General features: G+C 37.5%; 1 protein-coding gene across 1 annotated transcript; it reads right to left on the bottom strand.

The window, feature by feature from the left end:
- Window positions 1-277: 277 nt before the first annotated feature.
- LOC103042367 (fibulin-7) lies at window positions 278-23552 on the bottom strand. Its single transcript, XM_007244032.4, has 8 exons — window positions 23333-23552; window positions 14393-14552; window positions 13349-13519; window positions 11066-11191; window positions 7646-7828; window positions 6648-6785; window positions 6381-6516; window positions 278-5178 (listed from the first exon to the last, which is right to left on the bottom strand). The coding sequence occupies exons 1-8, from the start codon at window positions 23411-23413 to the stop codon at window positions 4818-4820; spliced, it is 1356 nt and encodes a 451-aa protein (XP_007244094.3). The 5' UTR covers window positions 23414-23552; the 3' UTR covers window positions 278-4817.
- Window positions 23553-24849: the final 1297 nt, after the last annotated feature.

Genomic DNA, 24849 nt, shown 5'->3' with positions numbered 1-24849 from the left:
GTGCTTATGCTGTAATAGTAGTGTTAATGTTGGATGAGCTGGTGTGCTAATGCTGTAGTAGCGATGTAGGATGAGGCCTGTATCTGACTTGCTAATGGCACGGTAGCATTGGTAAGAGGCCCATAGCCAGCGTGTACCTACCCAGTTCCCACCCAGTGATTGCTTAGCTAGTTTACGTATGGCTGTGGCATCTTTAACAATGTCTCTGCACCTTTATTTTTTATTATTGTGAGTCGATTTTATCAGCAGGTCAACCATTATCCCATAATAAAAGGCCGGTAACACAAAATGTAGATAAAATCTTTATTGGGTTGACAATTTTTGTTTGAAATAAATTGTGTTTGAAATATATAGTAAAGCATAGATGGAGAAACTTAATATCCAAAAATATTTGCTGGCAAATGAATCTACTATTATTATAGAAATTGAACAACCCTGTGTAATAAACCTATATGGAAGTTTTCACATACAGCCGCTACACTGCAGACAGCAGTTATGGCCATCCCGATGGCTACAGCCTTCATTGTAACTTCCTGGTTGTCTGTTTTGAACAGGTCCAGTGTTGTCACTCAGAACAGGATCAGTGGCCTTTACTAATGTATTACTGTAAATACTGCTAATAAATATATCTGTACCAGTGCAGAGCCGAGCCGAGCTCTACCACTAGGGTTCATATCTGCTGCCCAGCTGTGCCAAAAGCTGTCCATAGCTGGGGGTCCTGGTTCAATTCCCACTGGAATTCTTTATCCAGAAAACACCAACAGATGGATGCCAAACAGAATCAGGAACGTCCTGTTTTCTTTGGGCTGCAGGACAAATCTGTATTCACACGTACAACTACAGACCAAAAGTATGGAACACAGGAAATTTCTGAAATTTTCAGAATATTTTAGATATAAATCAGTGTGCCAACAACCAATACAGCGTGTACTGGCATCTCCTTTAGCCAGACCACAAGACTTTCTAAAGTAATTAATACATAGTCTAGCAATAATGTAAATAAACACTTAATCTAATATATAATATGGAAATTGATCTTCATGCTTTTTTAAATAATTTTTTAAATTCTTTATAAACTCACTAATTTATCACAGCTGACCCAGAATTCAGGGTCAAACTGATTGAGCATCAGTCAGTTCTACACTCACTGTTACTCCAGAGAGTCCATTTATTACGTGCCCTTCTAGTTCTGTACAAAACCCACATTTGAAAAAGCACATAAAAATCACAAGCCATTTTTAAAAGACGTAATGAATAATAATATCAACTTTACAAGAGAGGGGAAAAACAAAAATCTTTCAAGTTAATGTAAAAAAGACTGTATTTGAAGACTGTTCATTAAATAAAAACAGATTTATATCATGTCAAATAGTAAAACGTGCATAAATGAAAATACAAGGTTTTGCACAACAGTTTCCACATTAGTGTTCATTATGTCTTGAAAAAATAAAAATGTAAGATGTATAAGACATATTTTGAATATATTCTTTTAAATAAGGTTTGGGTACCACTTTAAAATAAGGCTCCTTTATAAATGGATTATAAATAGTGTATAAAGGAGTTTAATAATGGTTAATAATTAGGTTATAAACCATTGATAAGCAGAAATAATATAGATAAATATAAAAAAGGCAACAGTGGCCTGTCATGTACCAAATAGTGATTTCACTATTAGTGGTTTGTTTAAACGGTTAAACCTCAGATCTTACTAGATGCTTAATTTACTAGCTAGATGCTTATTTAACTATAATAACATATTAAATGACTAAGCTCATTTTCTATATAATTTTATTAGATATGTTTAAATCTAATAAAGTATTAAAGTATTACCAACTTCATTTTTTAACTATTTTTAAACTCCTTTTAAAATAAACTCCTATTTATAAAGCCTTTATAAAGGAAACCTATTTTAAAGTGGTACCATTGTTTAAAACTAAAAGACCAAACCTCAAATAAAACATTAAATACAAAATAATAATAAATAAAAAAAATACCCTTCTACCTTGTTATAATAATTATTATTATCATATTAAATTTTAGTTACTTAATTAGTCATATCAGATATTTAAATGTGATTAATACAGCACTTTTACACAGGATTATGTCCGGAAAATAGGGATGATATTAAGAACATGAGTCCCAAATAACAGTACTGTGGCATTAATAAACATTGTTAAGCAATGTTTCAAATAATGATTAATTGACACTAATTAAGACAGTATTAAACATCACTAAATTCGATAACTAGGAATACTGTAAAAAACAATTTTTAAACATTAGTTAAAAACATTTGATGATTAATAATGTCTTAATTAGTGTAAGTTAATAATCAGCTGAGATATTCTGCTGTAAGTACTGTTAATGTAACCTTGTTGTAAAGTGTTACCACAATAAACTTTCTATTAAAATCCTAAATAACTGTTGCTTCCAAATGTATGGCCTGTAACATACAGTGGACATTATAGAAAGAAACAGAGCTTTTGCTAAATAGATAGAAAAATGATATAAATAGAGTTAAATAAATAACACATGTTTTGAATGTGTTGAATAACCTGTTTGTACATTCAAATGCTGGATAAATCTGACACGCAATAGATCTGGTTCCAATATGACATGCAAAAATCACTGTCAGATCACCATCCTGCCATCTAATCACAAACGCAGCAACCCCTCACCCTCCTCCTGCAGGATCCACCTCCAACCCAGAATTAACTCACCTCATTTAGCACCTCATTTAGGGGTTAATCTCAAAATCTGTTTTCTGAAGAACCTTGGGAACTCTGATTGGTCAGACCTGTGGGTCTTAAATATTGTACATGTCCTGTAATAGTAATATATGATAAAAACTGTATATGATACATAAAACTAATGTTAGTTATTGTATTTATTATTAATATAATGTGTGCTGTGGCCAGCAGTACTAGCACTCTTCCACTTCTTTCAGAAAACAGTTAAACAGTTAAAACCAACTCCTTTAGAAAACATGTGACATAAAACTGTAATTCCATTCCCTCTAGTTCTATAACCTAGCCTGCTGTAGCCTGCAAACTATTTATTTGTTTTATCCCCTATTCCAGAACAAGCAGACTGTCTGAAAGGAGTTTACACTGACAGTTTAGATTTATTCAATCATTTTTACATATAGGTATGGGCAGAGCTACAAATTATACAGCAACCAGCCAGCAGAGGTGCTAGACCTGTGCTGTCTTCACTTTTTTACCTTATTTAAACTGGGTAAACATGCAACTTAAATGTTGCTAGCAGCTAATTCCTAACACAAATGAAAAACGAATTAAAATTTAAAACCGGGCATTGAGTCCATGAGTGATCACTGTAGTATTCAGTCAACTTAAAGTCACTCTCAGCAGAAGAGAAAGGGTTAACTTGCTCTTACAACCTTTAACACTGAAGCCTGGCAGCTGAACCACAATATTAAATACATGTGAGCACACATGGGAAAGTGGCCTGTGGGAAATGACTACACACTGATGTGGAGTAAGTGAGTGAGTGAATAAGTGGGGAGAAGACACACCCAGTATGCAAATAAATGATCCTAGGAGCCAGTAGGGATGTAGTTTGACACATTAAAGTTGCACTACTTAGATATAAGCCACACTCTAAAGTTCATCATATTTCATTTAAATCGTTGACTGCAGTCATAGACCAGTGCAGAGTCACTAATACTCAACTGAATCAGTTCAGGTTAACTAAAATATGCTACAAAGTTGATCATGCATAAATGAATTGAGTGCTCATCTCAACAATTATTTCTTTTAGTTAGTTTGGCTTTTGAGTCAGCTTAAGTCATCCCAAATTTCTGTAGTATTTAAGTTTTGGTAATTAATGCCAGGTTCACATTACACAACCTTTTATATCATCAGTCATTGTGCTGTTTACACTACACGACTGGTTGTGCTGTAATCATGAGTCTTTCAGTTATTGAAACTTTCACACTACATGACTGATTAGCGACACAGGGTTGCAAATTACAAAATTTTTCACCCGGCGGCTCTTCATCACGAAAACACACCAGAACTAAACACACTAAGAACAAGTGATAACATGCCACAAAATCTCTATAGAGGAAAATATGCACTTTAAAGTCCAAAATGAATACGTTTATATGAAGCAACTGAGCAAAATCAGAGTTTATAAATGTCTGATCAGATTTAAACTGAAATATGTACTTAACACAAAACAATTTCAGCACGACAGACATAATTTTGTTATTGGTTTGAACTTTTAAACATTATTCAAATATTCAGAACAAGTAGTTGATTATTATTTTTAATTTAAAGTTTTAGCTCCATTCACCCCATTCATAGAGGACTCACTCACATGCTCCTTCTAGAGTCATTTCATGATCTAACATAGGGTGTCAGAAGGTGGTCAGACTCTCAATAAACAGTTCCGCTAATGCAGAGGATGTGTTTTGGACCTGTGATTCTCTTTCTTTGTGATTCTATTGACTGTGGGTAGCCACTGTTCCTCAATCCCATTCGCTAACTGGGTCAGATGTTTAGCATGCCAACTATTTGCCAGACATCTGCAACTCGTCAACACTCAGTCAGTGAGAAGTTCGAGCAGAGTTTTTGTTAGCAATCAATGAAAAACTTTTGGCGACTGGAAAACTGGGCTAAAATTGTGTAGTGTAAACCTGCTATTAATTCATTTAAAAAGCACTGTTTAGTTTTCTGAAAGAAGTGCAGTGTTCCAGTATTTCTGGCCATGACTGTGTACCATATGCTCGATACCAGATTCTTAACAGTCAGAGTTCCCTTTAAACCTTTAGCTTTAAACTCCAGCAGCTTGTGGATCTAGAAGTCGTACTGAGAGACGAAGAGTGTGATTTTAGTGATGTAGCGACCAATCACCACCCTGCGCTCCAGCTCGCTCATCTCCACCTCCACATCCAGCATAGCCGGGCCCTGTATGGGACTGACGAGGAGCAGCTGACCCGTCTGCCGGTCCGAGCGCTGCACGGTGAAGTGCCGGCGGCCGCGGCTTCCCAGCAGAGCGAATCTGAGCGTGTCTCCCAGCACCCTCACCGCCGACACGCGGAACATCACCCGCGGAGCGGACAGGTTAGACACCACCGACATGTAGTGATGAGACACGGAGTTAGGAGCCTGTGAGCAGGCCTTATTGTCTACGGCACAGGGGTTCCTCTCACAGCGCCTGGATCAACAGCAGAAAATCAAGTACAGTTACATATGGACACACACTGTTTATGCGGAAACTTTTCAAAACCCAGTGTTTCCCCTAGACCAGGGGTGGCCAATTTATTTTCTCAAGGGGCCACATGAGAAATTGGAACGATTTTATAGGGAAAGACTAATATACTAAGCTCACTTCTGCCCAATACATATATACTGTAAGCTTATACCAAAGTTATAATAAGCCTTTTTATATAAGAAAACAGTAAAGTAAAACCTACAATGATGCAATAAAATGTGGTGGACTCTATAATTATTTAATAAACATGGTGGTTCAGTTTAGAAAACTGTAAAATCTAGCATTGTTTTGGCTAGCATTACAAGCTGACATAAAATAGCAAGTTTTTCAACAAAAAATTGTTTTAAAAAGGGGTGACATTAACAGTGTTTAAAAACCAGCAGCACTTTACACAAAAACAATCAAGTTAATCATCACTTAAATTTATTCAAAAAATGCAAGAAATTTAGCTTGTTTTGGGCTTGGACAAGTGCATAATAGTGTGGTGTGATAACCCTTTAATTTTCATGTTTTTAGGACTCCATACACTTGTCTAATTTTTCAGCATTATTACAGGAAACATACATAGTAAATTCAATTAACAATGTTCTTCAAGACTTCATTGGTATCATTTGATACCAGTTTGCTTATTTTATAGCACTCCAAACATTTCAAAAATGTTCTACTGTTTTACAGATGGGTGCTATGTTGATTAGACCTGGTATATTATGTTCATCTAGCTGTTAAACTGGTTTCTGTTTGACTTCAGTCTCTGCAGAAATAAAGAAAATTCTAAAGGGTTCACAAACTTTTAAGTAGCACAGTGGAAATGTGTTCACTGAAATGAAGAGGGTTCATCCAATTCATTGGGGTGAGCTGAGAGTTGAGGATGAAATAGGGCAATGCCCTAGAAACTAGAAAATAGCCGTCTTTGGACAGTAGAGAGAGTTACTTCTGACAAAAGCAGAATGAACAGTGAATGTCCCAATACTTTTGTCCATACAGCTTGTTTGCTATGATGTTATTCTCAAAGCACTTGTAGGTATGAGTCAGTCTGAATCACTTTACTCTACATTAGTTCAGCACATTTAAATACAGGCTTTTTAATTACAGCCCAGTCAATTCCAGGAATGCCCGTACTGACGCGTGTGACAGCACATACTTACGTGGGGGAGGTTTTGACGTAGGTGGCGTTTCGGATGCGAGGGCACTCCATCTTAACACACTGAAAACCTCCATAGGTGTTAACACACAGCTGGTCACGGCTGCAGTTGTTCTGCCTGGTGGAACACTCGTCTATATCTGCGGTGAAGACAGGGTGTGTGTATGCATGAAGCAGAAAACCTTATCCTTCTACACTTTATTAAAATAATAAAATATCTCCAGCGCTTGCTGTCAGAGTGTTTTTCTATAAATGATTGACCGTGACTCACCTTTACAGCTCCGGCCATCGCGGGTCACGTTGTAGCCCTCAGGGCACGTACAGCGGTACCCGCCAGGGGTGTTAACACAAGCATGTAAACACAGACGACCTGCCTGACCGTTGTGGAACAGTTCACATTCATCAATGTCTGAAAAAGAAAAAAAAAGAGTATTGAATTAAAACTTTCAATTAAAAATGTAAATTATAGACAATTGATTGTATTCTGATTGTCTTGTTCAAAGTCAGGCCATCCTACAATATCAAAACGACTTACTATATATTTTTTTATTTATTTAACTCAATTGTGTTTACTCATAGGTTATTCTGACATCTATAAATTTTGCTTCATCTCAGTTTGATGAACATTAAATACCGAACTGGGGCTCAAAATGATTAAATTAAATGAGCAAAATGTTCAATATACAGTGTTTGTACAGAATAACACATTTAATACGTGCTTTTAGATAAATAGGCCAGGTTTGGTTTTATGTACGCTCAGCCTAAGAATTCCTGAAAAACTTTAAACTCAGGCCTAAACTCAAGCACTGCCACTATGATTGGGAGATTGCTGGTTCGAATCCCAGTCATGCAGCTTGTCATCAGCTGCCGGAGCTCTGAGAGAGCACAATTGGCTTTGCTCTCTCTAAAAAAAAAAAAGAAAAAAAAGAGGATAAATTCAATTCACATCAACATCACAGGCGTCCTCTATCAGGGGTCTTAGAATAGAAAGGCCTTCCTCTTGTGTTAGAGTTTTTGTGTTAGAGCTTTAATTTGCAGATGGAATAAACTGAGTAAATAAATTGAGGGGGGAGAAGCCACAGACTAAATATATCACATAAAAAAATTAAAATATTTCAGCAATTTCAACAAATACAATTAATTAACTCAAATATCATTCTGTAATCCATTACTTAGGCATATTAAGGTGGCCAGATTTTCAAACTTCATTCATATTTTGTATGAGAACTCTGACTCTCCTGCATACTTTATGGAAAGTGCATGTCTCACCCATGCAGATACTGGTGTCCCGGCCTGAAATGGTGTATCCTGCCTCACAGGTGCAGTGCGTGGTGCCCTGTACTTGGCTGCACTTTGATGGTCGCACAAACAGAGATGGGGTCTCTAAAGGAAAGGAGGTGGCAGCTGCGGCTCCAGTGGTGGCAGCAGATGTGTTGGTGACGGTAACAAAAACTAAAAGAAGAGAAAAATGTGTGAATAGGGATTTTTGGGTTAACACAGAATATATTAGTGTGTTATTGTGTTGTGTGTTGGATTGCAATGCTATTTGAAAGAAAAATAATAAGCACATCATGTGCTTATTATTTTTCTTTCAAATAGCATTGCAATAGAATAGAATAGAATGCAATAGAACGTGCATGCTGCACATGCACGTGTGTTACACACTACTTCTGTAACACAACATGCAGACATTTCTTTTTGTAGAGGTTCCTTATGGTGTCCTGCAGTAATCCATCACATGCAGCTTGAATATTCTCACACAGTTCCTGCAGATTTTGTGGCAGGGGTGGAGTAACGATAGTGTGTCCAATAGCGGCGGCATGTCTGGCGATGCTGCTGACTATGGCATAGTGTCTGTGTATTTACAAGGCAAGTTCTTGAGACAGCAGCAGTATGAGGTTAGAAAAGGTAGGTCTACTGGTTGCAGGACCGTTTAACAGTTTAACACAATGTTGGGCTGTAAATCTGCCTGTAACTGAGACTAAAGGTGAGCTACCATTGAAAAAAATAGCACCCCATCATGACACCAGGACTTCTGGAGGTGTGATGCTGAACAACAAGCTGTTGATCTTGGTGCTGACCACAGTGCCTCCAAACAGATTCCTTGCTTGTGTCCACCAAGACAAAAGCAGGACTTGTCAGATGGTCTGCTGCAATTCTAAGTCACTCCATGACAGTCTGGTATGACTACCTACAGCGTTTTTTTCTATTGTTTTTTGATTATGAGTTGATTTCAGTAGCATGTTGTGTGAGTTGGTGGCAGAAGATATACCGTATTTTTCACGCTATAAGGTGCACTGGATCATTAGGGGCACTATCAAGAAACATCTATTTTCTGGTCTATTTTCATACATAAGGTACACTGTAGAAAACAGGGGTATCGCCATGTTTTCCGTTGGGTGGCGAGACCTGTAAAGCTAAGCTAAATAAACAAAACTGCAATTCTTAAAAAAGTATATAAAATACGAGTATAAAAATGAGTGCTGGATGTTTATCTAGACAGATTTATCTCCTGAAAACTGTTTAGAGTAAGCTTAGATTTCCAGATTTCCAATAAGGCTGAGTGGAGAAGCATTTGCATTAGCAGCTAACCGCTAGCCCTAGCCAGCCTAGAGTGCTACACTGAAGAACCCTGAGTTTTCTGGTAAGCCAGGGCAATATTAGCTAGCAGTTTGTCTCACATAGCTTGTTTTAACACAATAAACACACAGGCTACATCCCGATACACTCAACTCTGAACGGTGAAAGAGCTAGCTAATGCTAATGCTGTTCCAGCATTGCTAGCCTGGGCTAAACAGGGAACAGCAAGCACGGTTAGTGGATAATGGTAATGCTACTCCAGCCCTGGTGCTTTACTGCTTATTACAACCTGACTGGTAAAAGGTATACATAAGATACACTGGATTATAAGGTGCACTGACATTTGATATTTGGAAATTTAAAGGATTTTAAGAGCGCCTTATAGTGTGAAATATATAGTGAAAAATACGCTACTGCTCTATCTGTGCAGTCTTCAGCGTTCAAAGCAGCCTCATAGACTTTGGCTTACTGAGGAGAGCAAACAGGAGACCTCTGGACAGTTGCAGTAGTGTGTGTAGATCAAGATGTATTTACAAGGTCATTAGTCTCTGTATATGAGTGTATGAGTATCTGTGGGGGGCCGTGAACGTTATGCTATTCATTGTACAGCAGCTGGCTGAATTACCCTGACTGTAGGGTCTCAGAACTGCTCAGTGTTACAGTAAGTTACTGTTTAAACCCTCTTTATGGGGTGTATAGGAGAGAACTGGCACTGAAACACTGAAAGCACTGTGTGTGATTATCTTTATGAAGATGATCATACCCACCCAGCTGACCGACAACATCAGGTATGATGACCGAGACCCAACACCTACAGTACTAAACTTATATATAATAATATAATGTTAACATCTGCAACACATAAAATATTTATGTTGTTAGACGTTGATCTATTCTAGGTTTTAGGTCATGGTGGTAAAAAAACATAATTCAAATTCTGTCTAATACTGGGGTTCAATTTCAAACCACTGTAGGTTTATGGACAAATATGTGGCTTTGATGACTTTTGTTGTTCAGACCGGGATAAGTAAAAAGACTGAAAAAATGAATAAATAAATGTACTATAAAAACACATTTAAAGTGCTACTACATACAATATGGCAGCTGAATATCTTTATTTTCTTTAATATTAAATATACACAAATACTTTGGACTGATACAGTACATTAAATAAACTCAAATGTTCAATATCACTTATCATGCTAGGTACAGTATTAGTTCACCACTATGTTGCTAAAATATATGATCTGTACAGAACTAGGATAGTAGTGTTAGCAGAGCTTAGCATTTGTTTGTTTGATTAATTTGAAAAGCAGACAGTACATGTGGGCCATATGTGGTAAACTGAGATGTTGGTGCTGTTGTTCGTCTACTGCATGCGGCCACTCAGGTTTGTGGACGGTGGAGTGGGTGGATGCTGGTGTTTTAGGGAGCCTCTGTGTCTATGTTACCTTTGGGGTCTCTTCCTTTAGTTAGGCTATTTTATCATTAGATAATCACACTCTGATAATGTTTCATATTTTCTGTTTTCCATAAATCCTTCGAGTTACTGACTGCCCACCTGTCCGACCTGATACTGAATGATGTTGGACCCTCAAGATCTCCTGTCCCCTGTCCGGCCAGACTAATGGAAGTTTCTGGAAGTCAGTCTTCCCATCACCCACCCCAGTTCAGCTTCCCATCGTCTAGTTTTAAGAACATGCCCCAGACTAGTTGCTCACCTACCCCGACAGATTACACCCAATTTTATATGATATTATATGAACTGATTTTTTTGCTGGTGTTGCTATATACCTGAATATATTAGACCTATGTGGATGTATAATGATTTTTTAACACTTATTTAAAACTGTAAAAGCTGTTTGACCGATGGAAAAATGGTCCCCCCTTATAGGTGCTGTAAATCTGCTTTGTGAAACGGCAGTATAAATAAATTCGATTTGTCTTTATATTTAATTTATTTAATGGTGAAATAAGTGAAAAAAAAAACATGTTTTGTTTACTTTCAGACAAATAATAAAATTTGGGGAATCCCTTCTTTTAACACAATTTTTAGCTGCTTGATATTAAAGTCCAATGTCTTTTTAAAGTCACCTGGTGGGTACTTACATGTGGGTGTAGGAGCCTGGCAGGTAGACCCAGCCCATCCTTTGGCGCATTCACACGTGAATCCATTCACCTCATCTGTGCATGTGCCCCCATTGGCACACGGTGAGGAGGCGCACTCGTTTACTTCTAAAAAGACAGAGGAATACAGCCATTAATCCAAGTCTAAGACCAGCCAGATGCATACAGGCATACAGAGCGCTGTTTAAAGAAGAGAAAGAAGCAGCCGTGAACTGGAAAATGAAAATGTTCATGTAACTTTATACCACTGATGCAAAGATTAAGGGAAGAATGCACAGCGCTCTGCGGTTTCACAGACAGCGTTCTCTGGTGCTGATGGAGCGTTTGTCGGGCACAATCAAAACGTTGGCCTGCTGTCTGGAATTAAATGATCTGTAAAACAATGCATGGGGCCAAATTGAAACATTGTGTGGAGATGGGCACTGAAACCCAATCATGCTGAGATGCAGATGAAATTGAAAACGTCTTTTCCTGGGAAAGAATGGGGGTAATAGCATGAGTGCTGTGTAAAACAGCAGTTCAGTGATGAGCAAAAAAGACAAACAATGATCATGTCGACAGGAAAGTGAGGGTGATGGGTAGAGCAGATAGAAGACAAAAGATGGAAGAAGTGAAAACAGGGAGGGAAGTGCCGAGGGGGTCAGAATCCCAATCTTTATATTGATGTGCAGTGTGAGTTTTATATTTAAGTTGTAGTACAATATTATGATTTATTTATTTTAAATTATTAATTTAAAAAACATATACAAATATATATATATATATATATATTATATAATATAACATTGGTATAACATTGTAATGCATATTGTTGTTACCAGTGGTGTGCAGTGAGGCCCTTCTAACCCTTCAGAGAAGGGGTGACAATAAATGCATGTAAATAATTACAGAATTTTTAATCAGGAAATATATATCATAGCTATTGTATAAGTGTAAGAATTTATTTTATAAATTAACTAAAATAAAAAACAGCAATTAATTCAAAGCATTGGTCTGAGTTTTTCAGTTGCTACAGGACTTTTATCTGACTGACAGCGGTACTAACCAATCAAAGCTGTTTAAAATGGCTTCTGCCCCCACGTGACTGCGTGCCCCTTCTCCTGATTTTGAGAAGGGTGTAGTAATGAATCTATTAGCAAAGTTGAAGCAAGTCTAACCAATCAGATTCATGATTTTCACTCCGGGGGCGGGGCCATGGCTGTGTAACCCCTTCTCATCGGTGTGCTGACGGTGTTACGCGTTGCTTAGTCATAAACGGAGCTAGTGGGTACCCCTTCTGATTGCAGAAGGGGTACCCACTATATTAACTGCACGCCACTGGTTGTTACATATAAACATTCACATCTGAGAAACCAGCAGTAGCAGTTATCATTTACACTTTATTTGAAGGAGCACAAATGTTTATCCAGGTCTTGTTGTTAGTTCAGTAAAGCATGAATTAGGCATTACTAATTAATTTCTAATTAAGCTTCTTTCAATATGACCTTTAATGCATGTACCTGAAGCTCTTTAATGAGAGAATCAGTAATAAATAATAACTGATTACAACTGATAGTTGTAATAATGCGCAAAACACGTTAATGCAACCCGGTTATATAGATTTGCTTGGTTATATAGTATTCCTTGGTTTGTAATTAATGATGAGTAAAACCCACAACACCTGAACTGACTATTACACAACATGCAAGCTGGACAGATGTTAGTTACACCAAACCAAACCAAAACCAAAAACTATTTAACCAAAATAATGTGTGGACTAAACTCCCACTCACACAAAGGATATTATTTATATATCTCTGAACCTAAGTAATATTTTTTTATTAATAGCTAAAGTAAAGCTGTTCCTTTGAAGTAATTAAACATACGTCCCGCTTAAATTGTTATAAACATTTCCTAACCATTAAAAAACACTTTTATTCTGGTCATTTCCACCTCTGCAGCACCCTCTCATGTTCAGCTGTGCTATAGATGAGGATGATGTGTCTGTGTACTTTGGTCTGCAGACACATAACAATATGCAGATCAGCTAATCAAAAGCACCATCCCTCTGCTGAAGTCCAACCATCTGCTGCAGCTCAGCCAATCATCTCTTCCTCCTGCCTCACCTCTAAACCCATACATCACCCAGTGCCCCTCCCAAACTACCCCACCCATTTTTAGCTTTTTTCAAATTTGAGCTGACAGTGGAGTCAGCAGAAATCAGAGAATTTAGTGCCCCTTAAACACATCTGTTATAAAAAAATGTGTGTAAGTATCATAACTCACCCCTGCAGACCGGCTGCTGACCGCTCCAGCTGAGTGACTCCTTACACTGGCGAGTTTCAGATCCCACCAGCTCATAACCCAGGTCACACAGGAAGTGCACCTCGTGTCCCGGCAGCAGAACCTTTCCTAACTTCCTGCCATTGAGGGGGGCATCCAGTTTTGGACAGGTCACTGTGGAGAAACGGAGTCAGAGTACTATCACCCATGTTAAGTGGGAGGCTCTTACCTATTTGCTTAGTTAAATCCACTTTGCCACATACAGGCAACCTAGCAATGATGCAGCGCTTACAAGCCAAATACAAACCAAATGCAATGTCATTATACACCACTGGGAGCTGCTGGATCCTATAGGCCCAGTACAGAAATGCCATGCTGGCCAATAGGTGGTGCAGCAAAGACCTGGTCCGACAAATAAATAAGCCCAGCGGTTCGAAAATACGCATTATTACACACATTATCAGCCAATATGAGGTTAAGAGTTGGTATTATTAAAATAAAAGCTCAAGTGTATATATTTTCTAGTTAATATAAGGTATTTTAAGCTGAATGTAAGGTGGACTCTTGTAATTCTGCAGGTTTGGCTGCTGGGGGGCGCCGAAGTAAACAAAACTTCTTAAAAATTCTTAAAAAAAAAACATATTCTTTCAGTCAAACGAGAGCTGGATGTTAATCTACACAGATTTCTCTCCTGAAAACCGTTTATTTGGGTGAGTAAAGTGCTTCTGTTTATTTACAGTAAGCTTAGATTTCCACAATTTTGACTTAAATGGCTGATAATGCAGAGTGTTTATAACCATAACCAATCGCAATTTTGTGTCCTGTTTAACTCAAAATCTTTTAATAAACAGGCCTGTGGCCTCGTGCCTAAGACCGCATCACAGCAGTGCCAATATTACACGTTATATTAAATAATTCAAGTGTATTTTGGCTTAATTGTTTCTGTACATGACAATAACAGTGGGGTGAATCAGAAATCAGAAACAGTGAACTGGAATCTATGAACTCTTAATGCAGATACCTCTGAATGAAGAAGATCCCACCTACCATTGTTAGCTTTGGTGGGCAGGCGAGCAGCGCTGTTCTGCAGCAGACTGAGCTTCTTCCTCAGCGTGCGGAGACTCTGCATGTATGAGGCTTCATGAGCTGAGAGCAGTTTGTGAGCTTGGCGGAGGGAGTTCTGCAGCTCTGGTGTTCCAGGACATTCCTGCACATCAATGAAATTGAACATCATTTACTGCACCCAGAAACGTCCATAGATTTCCAACTGGAGATTTGTACTGGGTTAATTCTGTTGCAAAACTAGATGACTTTCCTTGCTGCCTAAATTCTCCTTGTTTTAGAGGTTGTAAGTGCAATTGTTAGCTTACAAGTTCTCACATAAAGACCACAAGTACATTTTTAGCTTACATGTTCTCACATCAAGACCACAAGTACAATTTTTAGCTCACAAGTTCACACATCAAGACCACAAGTACAATTTTAAGCTCACAAGTTCTCACATCAAAACCACAAGTATTTCTTTTTTAGCTTTCAAATTCTAACATCAAGACCACAAGTACAATTTTTAGCTTACAAGTTCTCACATCAGGACCACAAGTACAATTTTTAGCTCACAAGTTCACACATCAAGACTACAAGTACAATTTTAAGCTCACAAGTTCTCACATCAAAACCACAAGTATTTCTTTTTTAGCTTTCAAATTCTAACATCAAGACCACAAGTACAATTTTTAGCTTACAAGTTCTCACATCAGGACCACAAGTACAATTTTTAGCTTTCAAATTCTCACATCAAAACCACAAGTATATTTTTAGCTCACAAGTTCTCACATCAAGACCACAAGTATATTTTTAGCTTTCAAATTCTCACATCAAAACCACAAGTATATTTTTAGCTTACAAGTTCTCACATCAAGACCACAAGTACAATTTTTAGCTTACAAGTTCTCATATAAAGACCACAAGTATTTTTTTAACTCACAAGTTCTCACATCAAGACCACAAGTACAATTTTTAGCTTTCAAATTCTAACATCAAGACTACAAGTAAAATTTTTAGCTTACAAGTTCTCACATAAAGACCACAATTTTTTTTTAGCTTACAAGTTCTCACATCAAAACCACACGTACAATTTTTAGCTTTCAAATTCTAACATCAAGAACACAAGTAAAATTTTAAGCTAACAAGTCTCACATAAAGACCACAAGTATTTCTTTTTAGCTTACAAGTTCTCACATCAAGACCACAAGTACAATTTTTAGCTTACAAGTTCTCACATCAAGAACACAAGTAAATGTTTTTACATAAAATTCTAAAATCAAGACCACAAGTATTTTTTAGCTTACAAGTTCTCACATCAAGACCACATGTTTAATTATTAGCTTTTAAACGCTCACATCAAGACCAAACGTAAGAATTTTACTTCTAAGTAAAAACTAACTCATATAAAAACAACAAGTACAATTTATCAAAAGTACAAGTTCTGAAATTGACACTTTTTACTTTATTTAAGTTTTCAGATCAGGTCCTACTAGTACCTACAGCTAACTTTTGCAAAATTATTACCTCAGTATTTTTGTGATAAATAAACAGCTGCAGGTTGCTTTGCTTGAATGGGTGAAATTTAGGCTGGATGGGTTTTAGGTGAGCATAAGCTCTTAGTGGGTTTGTACATGTGTTAACCCATCACTGACATCCATATGTGAGGCGAATACAAAAACCATGAACTAAACATTCTTGGTTCCAGCTGGGCTCCTCATACAGACCCCACATGTTATGTGAGCTCATGCTCATACTGACTCGTATGAAAAAGCAAGAAAAAACAGTCCAAAAAAACTGCATTCCACATACCGTGGATAATTGTGGGACTGTTTCTGTAAACAGAACAGCGTGACTAGCTCCACTTAGCCTGGTCTTTTGGATTGGCGAGCTCAACTGCAGAAAGCCTGTGGTTTGATTGAGTGGAAGCGGTCCAGTTGTAAAAGATCCAGTGTTTGGTGACGCGGATGACGTCATGTATAAGAGGTGCCGCTCTGGACGTGGAGGTAGGAGCTCAGAGCTGTGAAAGGCTGGATTGTGCTGGCGGGGTGAATGAACAAGGTGTACGCAGGGTTTAACATGTTTCAGAGGACGAGGATCTTGCAGGGCTTACAGAAACGTGGGCAGTCTGGATCCTGGAAGGCCGTCTTTGTTTTGCAGTATTTCTAAGCACAGTAATGCCTCTCAGGGTTACGATTGGTCAGTGTAACTGTAAGGACCAGTCAGAGAGCAGACATGCAGGATGTAGTGTCCAACAAATGGTAGTTTTAGTGCAACAATTTTAACATTGTACATGTGTTCATTTCAGGGTGACATACAGTACCAGTCAAAGGTTTGGTCCAGGTTATAAGGCGCACTGTAAATTTTTGTGAAAATGAAAAATGTTAAGTGTGCTTTATATATATATATATATATATATATATATATATATATATATATATATATATATATATATATTAGGGGTGGGCGATATGACTCTAAAATAATATCACGATATTTCATGGTATTTTCACGATAACGATATTACAAAACACTGAATTAGAAAAATATTTTGAATTTTATTATTGCATTAGATATGATATGGCTAACTGAGATATTTAAAAAAATATATCAGATTTATAATAGAGGTCAGAATCAGAATCAGTCATGAAACTAATAATGCATTCTATATATCTCCATATATCCAGGATTAATGTGAAATAAATGATACTGGTCTCTAGTAGATAAATAATGGGAAATAAGTGTGAATTTTTCTTTTACTAAAAACAGTAAAAAAAAAAGTAGTACCCTGATATGCTAATGGTGGTGGGTGATGGCACGATATTTCAGGGTATAATATCGTTCACGATATTAAACATTTTTGGCGATATTATCACATACGATGCGATATGGCACACCCATAATATATATATATATATATATATATATATATATATATATATATATATATATATATATATATATATATATCAGGAGAACTAATATTATCAAGTTGAGTGAACTTACCGGCCAGTATAACTCAATAAAATGAGTTCAGAGAACTTCAACCTGATAACTAAAAAATGCAAACCAACTTTTAGTTACTACACCTGTCAATGCTCTTTCATCAGTGTCATCAGATCATTCAGCTTTCCCATAAGGCTCCTGGCACCATATATTTGCATTTTGTGTGTGGCCTCTTCATTACATACCATCTTTGCGTTGTCTGTTGCACAAAGCTACCTTATCCTAGACATGCATTAGTGTAAAATATGTATCGATTGCCAGGTCTCAGTGTTGTAGGCTGTAGGAGCAATTTACCTGTATTCTGTGTTAAATTGAATGAACTTAAAATTGTATATATTTACAACTTAACTAAGTCAAAGCAAAAAGATGACTTGACTGAGTTAATTACACTAATTATACTATACCATTATAATAGGCAGGTGGTTTAATGTTAAGGCTGATCCATGCATAATAAATGTATCATCAAATATTAGCATAGTTACTGTTGTAATGTAATCCAGACTGTGTTAAACTGATAATCTGCCAAAGTTGGAGTTGTTTTTGTTTGGACTAGGAAAAATTTCCTAAAGTTCTCCAGGCTGACATTTCCACATCACTTAATGTTACGTAAGAACATTGCATGTATTTTTTAGGCAGGATGAGCCACTTTTTTCATAACCTGCCATGGTACTAAGCAGAGCAACTTTAATAATAAATGCTTCAGGGAAATATTGAGTTTTAGGCCTTCATCAGAACGCTGAATGTCTCTTATTTCGCTGATGCACTGTGAGGTCAGGTCTGACCTTTCATAAAATGTTCACATCAATCAGAGCTGGATTTCCAGAAAGCAGCTTTTAAGAAGCTCAGAAATGATTCTTAAATGGTCAAGTGAGGATCTTATTGAACATTCTCTCTCGCTGAATTTACTACTAATATGCTTTTGGGAAAACGCACTCAGAACACGGGTGACGGTTTGCTTGGTTCTCATTGGCCGTCAGTGAGGGGAAGGGTGCTGTGAATTTTGTACATTCCATTTTTTCTCTGTTTCTTTCATGTTTAAAAAAAACAATTAGTGTTTTCATCTTGCAGAACTTATGTAAGTAAGATCAACATTTGCTCTTCCTGTGAAAACACTTAGTTAGTTGATTAAGAAGCAGGCAATTGAGGGCAATGTGAGAGGTTGCCATGCTCTTTGACCACATTTTCTTTTTCAGGGCTCCAGCGAGAACATTTCATCCTGTTTACCCTCATTTAGCTCTGAGGATTTTACATCATAGCAGAATAAATCAGCCTGACGGGTTACTGCACATTCAGTCCAGCTCCCAGCAGCAGTAGGTCAGGTCTGCAGAGCAGTATAGTTCGGGGCATGTTTAAATAAATTTTGACATAAACCATAAATTAAACACAGGCAGGTTTATAAGTAATTGGACAGGCATTCAGCACATAAGGCATTTACCACAATGTTGCCATTACCTCTTATTAGGGCTGTGTACAGGTTAGAACTTGGCACAGTGGTTACGATTCATTGCGATACTGTAATAAAGGCAAATGTAGTGCGATTGTTTAAATTTTACTTTTGTAGTTGAGTATTGTTAGAGACATTTCTTTGGTTTGGTTAACGTTGTATATTGTTGTGATGTGGATTTAATACTTAGTTAATATTTAACAGAATTTTTTTGTGATGCTGTAATCTGATTGGCTAATAACGGCACTATATAAGCATAATGACACATAGAGGACTCTCTACTCAGGAATGTAACTTCATTTAGTTAGGAATTCATTTTTTGTGTTGTATTATAAGTTCATAGTAAAGATAAAGCAACCAAGAAAAGTTTTGGATTCAAGACCTTTTATTTTTGATACACGTCGCATGTGAAAGAAACTTCGAGGCTCAAGGCTAGTGAGCAGCACGATGCACTCACAAGTATGTGGAACAATACTTTTAATGCAGGTTAATATCTATAAATTACTGTGATGTGAAGAATTCTGTGTCAATTAGCCCACTCTGGTTTTTAAAGTGCATTTGTTAGAAGTTTTAGGGATGGTCATGCCAAAACCTTCAAAATTACCAATTCACGAAAGAAAAAATTGTAAGGATGGCTGCTTTAAAGGTCTTCTTCTGCAAAAATTCTCTTTTATTGTTGTTTTTGAAATACTATACGTCTCGCTGAGTTGTATATGCATGCTGCACATGAAGATGTTCTTTAGCATCTATTGTCTGCAGAGGCTAAGAAAAGAAAAGCCTCAGAAAACGAGCAAAAGTTGATTTCAGGGAGGTTACCACCCCCCCATCTCCCTCCCCCCCGCCAAAAAAAACAGAACAAAAAAAACTTGCAAACACACCAAAGGATAACGAAACTTTACTTTTATTTGAATTAATTTTACTTTTTTTAATTAAATTTAGAGTACTCAGAGGTGAAATGAGTTTAATATTTTTTTCTTTTTGGAAGGCCCTGCCTCTGCTTTCCCTGCCTCCGCCATGATCTGCTTTCTCTCACTCACTGAACAATTCCCGTCTGGGAGGGGGGAAAAACACTGCCCACCCACACTAAAAACTGATTGGCTGTCTCACAGACTCTTTGCAGAGAACAGGCCAATCAGAACCCTCTCTGTTTTCTCTCTCTCCTTCCCACACACGATTAGAGAAAAAAAGTCTGTGGCCTGTGTGCGCGTTTGGGGCACTCGTTCTGAATTCCGGGAGATTATATGTGACTCGTGGGCATCAGGGAGCCACTACCGAAATGCGGGAGACTCCCGCAGCTTCAGGGAGACTTGGTTTGTCTGATATCAACTTGTGAGTTCATGGCCTCGCCCACCTCGGCTCGGGACAGCCCACAGACAGAGCTGGAGCCAGGCTGGAGCAGAGCTGACACTGTCTTGTTAGCTAAGGAGGAGCTTACAGCATCTGTTTACAGAGCTAGTTAGCGTTAGCTATCTTGTGTAAGTAACTATAGGTTTAAATCGGATCTCTGTTTGATTCCATGTTTTATCGAGACCTTAAATAAATACTAGAAAAGGACGGTTTGAGAGGATAGCACAACTCGACAGAACACTGATCAAAGCGGGCGCTGTTTGCATCAGATTTTATAATATAGACCGAACTCTGGGGCTTTGATGTGGTGAAACTACCCAAGCACCAAATCACCAAGTCTGAGGTAGTTTATCTGAAAAAAATGTTATCAATGCCGCGGCACTGATATGAACATTAAGGGTTAACTTTACCTAGCACTCAGTGCTGTATCTTTACAACTAAGGCTACATCGCTGAAAACATTTTGTCCTCTGAGTTGTAGAGCTGTAAAATTGACTGTGAGGGTGGGGCAGGTGGGGCAGGTCACATTCTCTGCTGCAGTGCTTTTAGCCAATTAGAGGCAATATATTTGCAGGTATGAATATTCATGAACAAGAGCCCAAATCCTGTCTTTCTTCAGAGACCACTAATTCAGTGATCTAAAGCAGGGCTAAACAGACACAACTGAGCAGTTTTTTTCACAGAAAACAGGTCCATGACGTTCATTCATACTAGAGATACAACTATATATTTTAAAATAAATGAAAAAACAATGGAATGAGTGAAAAAAAGAGTTCCCTTAATGGCAGATTGGTCACTGCCATGTCACCTGACCACAGCCATCATTAGTCACCTGACCACAACCCAACAAATCAGATTTTCACTTACTGAAGACCAGCCTGAAGAAAAAAAACAAACTGCACTACTGCTAACAAGATGCAGGAAAGGCCTGACAAAGAATCTCCAGGGAGGAAGCTGCATTTGGTGATCTCTGAGGATTTCAGACCTTAGGCAGCCACTAACTCCCGAGGGATTTGCATCCAAGTATTAAAAATAATCCTAATACATATAACAATATAGTTGTGTGTTCAATTACTTTTTACTTTGTGGAAAAAAACATCTACATAAAAGTAAAAGTCAGAACTTCCATAGCGTGAGGTAATTTGATGTTGTAATAAGAATGATGTATTCAGCATGTGCAGGCTTTCTGCACAAACGACAGTAATTAGCTGACCACTGCGGCCTCTCTCTACTCTCTCTCTCTCTCTCTCTCTCTCTCTCTCACACACACACACACACACACACACACGCTACATATAACTATTAATTTAACTACTTGGCTTTGACTTCAAACCATGGGCACCCCTTTAAACCATAATGAATGGTTGTTTGTTTCAAAGATACATTAAAATCCATTAAATCCATTTTTGCTCTTCATACCAGTAACAGTACTACCCACAATACTTTCTTCTATCACATGAAAACACTCTTTAAAATAGTGAAAAAAGTAAATTTCCTACAGAATAGTGACAGTGTTGGTTTTCCAAAGGTTCAGTAAAATCATATTTTGTTTTGACCTAATGGTTCACTATCAGCTAGGAATGGGAATCACAGGGCATCTTACAAAACAATATTATCATGATTTTTATTACCAATATTACCAATCATAACTACAATATCATGATACTGTGATTCTGTGATACTAAAAATATATCATATATTTAACAGCCTATGTGTTACTGGATTATGGATTATACTGGTTTTACTGGTATACTGGTTATACTGGTCATCTAGCAAAGTCAAGATTGGTTACACTGGTTGTCTAAAATGGCCAAGCCTGGTTAAGGTTGATCATACTGGTCATCTAGCAAGGTCAAGTTTGGTTATACTGGTCATCTAGTAAGGTCAAGTCTGGTTATGCTTGATTGTACTGTTATATAGCATGGTCAGGCTTGGTTATACTGGTCATCTAATTTGGTCAAGCTTAGTTAAGCTTGGTTATCCTGGTCATGTAGCATGGTTGAGTTTGGTTATACTGGTCATCTAGCAATGCCAAGCTTGGTTATACTGGTCATCTAGCAATGCCAAGCTTGGTTATACTGGTCATCTAGCAATGCCAAGCTTGGTTATACCTGCGTCTAGCATAGTCAAGTTAAGCTTGGTTATACTGGTCATATAATATGGTCAAGCTTAGTTAAACTTGATCATATTGGTCATCAAGCATAGTCAATTTTGCTTAGGCTTTGTTATATTGTCATCTAGAATGGATAGAGTTAACAAACTCATCAAAGCCAGTACTGTTCAAAATCTAAGCTGATCAATCAGTTTAATCATATAAACCAGCTTGATCTAGCCATGCTGTTTTTAATCTTCAGCAAGGTTTAGTAGTTTCTAATGACTTCCAACCAATATTACAGAATATGATCATTAGTATCAGTCCAACACTGGAATAAACACTGATAATGCAATAACTACGGTGGCCGAGAAAGCCCAACGCAGTGCAAATTGAAAAGCGCTGCAAAAGCACAAAACACATCCATCAAAATTACAACACAGGCGCAGCAAATAGAAAAACACGCTGCAAATAGAAAAATGCGCTGCAAATACAACCACAACACAACGGAAGTGAGTCACAACACGGAAAACGGAATTTCCCCGGGGGACCTTAAAAGATGCTCTACCAGCTAAGCAGCGTCTTCAGTAACGTCTCGGACTTCACTATGTGTACAAAGGACAATAAGTGGCAAACAAGGCGCTTTGTGAAGCAGAACTTTTAATAATATGCACACAACCGTGGCAATCACAGGTAATAAACATAACTTACTTTTCAGAAGCTTGTTTGCCACTTATTGTCCTTTGTATACAGCTGGTGCAGCATCTTTTAAGGTCCCCCGGAAAATTCCGTTGTGTTGTTACTCACTTCCGTTGTGTTGTGGTTGTATTTGCAGCGCGTTTTTCTTTTTGCAGCGCGTTTTTCTATTTGCTGCGCCTGTGTTGTAATTTTGATGGATGTGTTTTGTGCTTTTGCAGCGCTTTTCAATTTGCACTGCGCTGGGCTTTCTCGGCCACCGTAAATAACCTTATGGAAGCAAATCCATAGCATTATTGCATAACAGTGATGAGATCTAATGAATAGATGTAAAGAATGAATGTGGTGCTCCACTCACTCACCTGCCCCCATACAGCCACCATCTGACAGATAAACACCAGCAGCAGCAGCAGCAGGACCTGACCTGGGTAAGTTCCACTCATTTTCCCCACAGTTTTCCTCCAAACTCGCTCTCTGCTGAATCACACCGTCTTCCAGAGCTCTGTAAATCTGCTGAAACTCGCAGGAAAAGCGCTGAAAGTCCAGAAAATGTGGAGCAGTGAGGAGAATCTGGCCCACTATACCGAGCCATCAAACAGAGACTAGCGCCTTGTGGGGAGTAGCTACATTTTTATAACCCGTAGGCTAATGTTTTTCTTCTTTTCCTTTTTTCAGCCTCCACATGCCAGATTCTCTCCTTATAAAAGTCTCTCAGTTCTGGTGGCCTGTTTGTTAGTCTGCAGGAATAGAAGGATAAAATCTGCTGCTCAACAACACCCAGCATAGAGGAGTACAGTACAGCCTACACTAGATCTTTTACCAGGTGAAGTTAGATATCATTTCATGGCCTTGATAAATTATCTTTTGGCTGCATGAAATGATTTCATAGCCTCAGCAGTTTCATAATGTATTATTTTATGTTCTAGGTTATTTTGTGGGCCCAATATTTTGAGCGATGAGAAGGTGATATAAGTGCAGGTAATACGATTTATTGAAACAAACAATAGTAAACCAAACCAAAACCAAAAAAGAAAACTATATTGATTTAACACAACTAAGAATACAAGAAAAAAACAACCATAATTAGGCAAGGAGCACAAACAAAGGACAGAATGATTGAACAAACAACAAATGAATGAATACATTTATATATATATATATATATATATATATATATATATATATATATATATATATATATATATATATATATATATATATATATATATATATATATATATAATATATAATATATAATTATTTCATGTCCTTAACAGATTACTCTGTGGTCACATTATATTATCTCATGGCCTCAAATACCAGAAAATTGCTATTCTTATAAAGAGAAAGTAACAGTGGTCACAGATTCTAGCTTTTTGTAGTAACTCTGCCTGTAGTAAACCATGTTATTTTTGATATTATGGAAAAACTGTATGTACTGAATATAGCTACAGTGAAAATTATAGGAAACAGTGTATCAGCAGATATTTACAAATGTTTGGAAATATCGAGCCAAATTTCCAGTCAGGGATTAAGCTTAGTCCAGGGCTTTCCAGCATTCTGAATGAAAATTCTCAATTGAATGGAAAATAGAGTACAGTATACTTGCGCAACTACCCTTAATCCCTGTTGTGGAATAGGGGCTATAGGGGGCATGTATCAATAGGCCTAGCTCATATGACTGCTGCTATGATAGGGGCTATGGAGGTAGATCTGCTGCAATGCTGCAGAAAAACTGCATTAAATGTTGTGTTGGAATCTGTGTTTTTACATGATTGATTGAGCTTTCCTCTATGCTGACTTTCCTCTGTTATGTCTCTTTAATAGAACTGTGTAGGTCAAAGCGATGATGATGACATTTGTGTAAAACAATGTGATA

Source organism: Astyanax mexicanus, chromosome 9, assembly GCF_023375975.1.
Source record: "Astyanax mexicanus isolate ESR-SI-001 chromosome 9, AstMex3_surface, whole genome shotgun sequence".
NCBI classification, from domain to species: domain Eukaryota; kingdom Metazoa; phylum Chordata; class Actinopteri; order Characiformes; family Acestrorhamphidae; genus Astyanax; species Astyanax mexicanus.
Note: the sequence above shows the minus strand (reverse complement) of the source record. Positions and strands in the feature narration are given on the sequence as shown.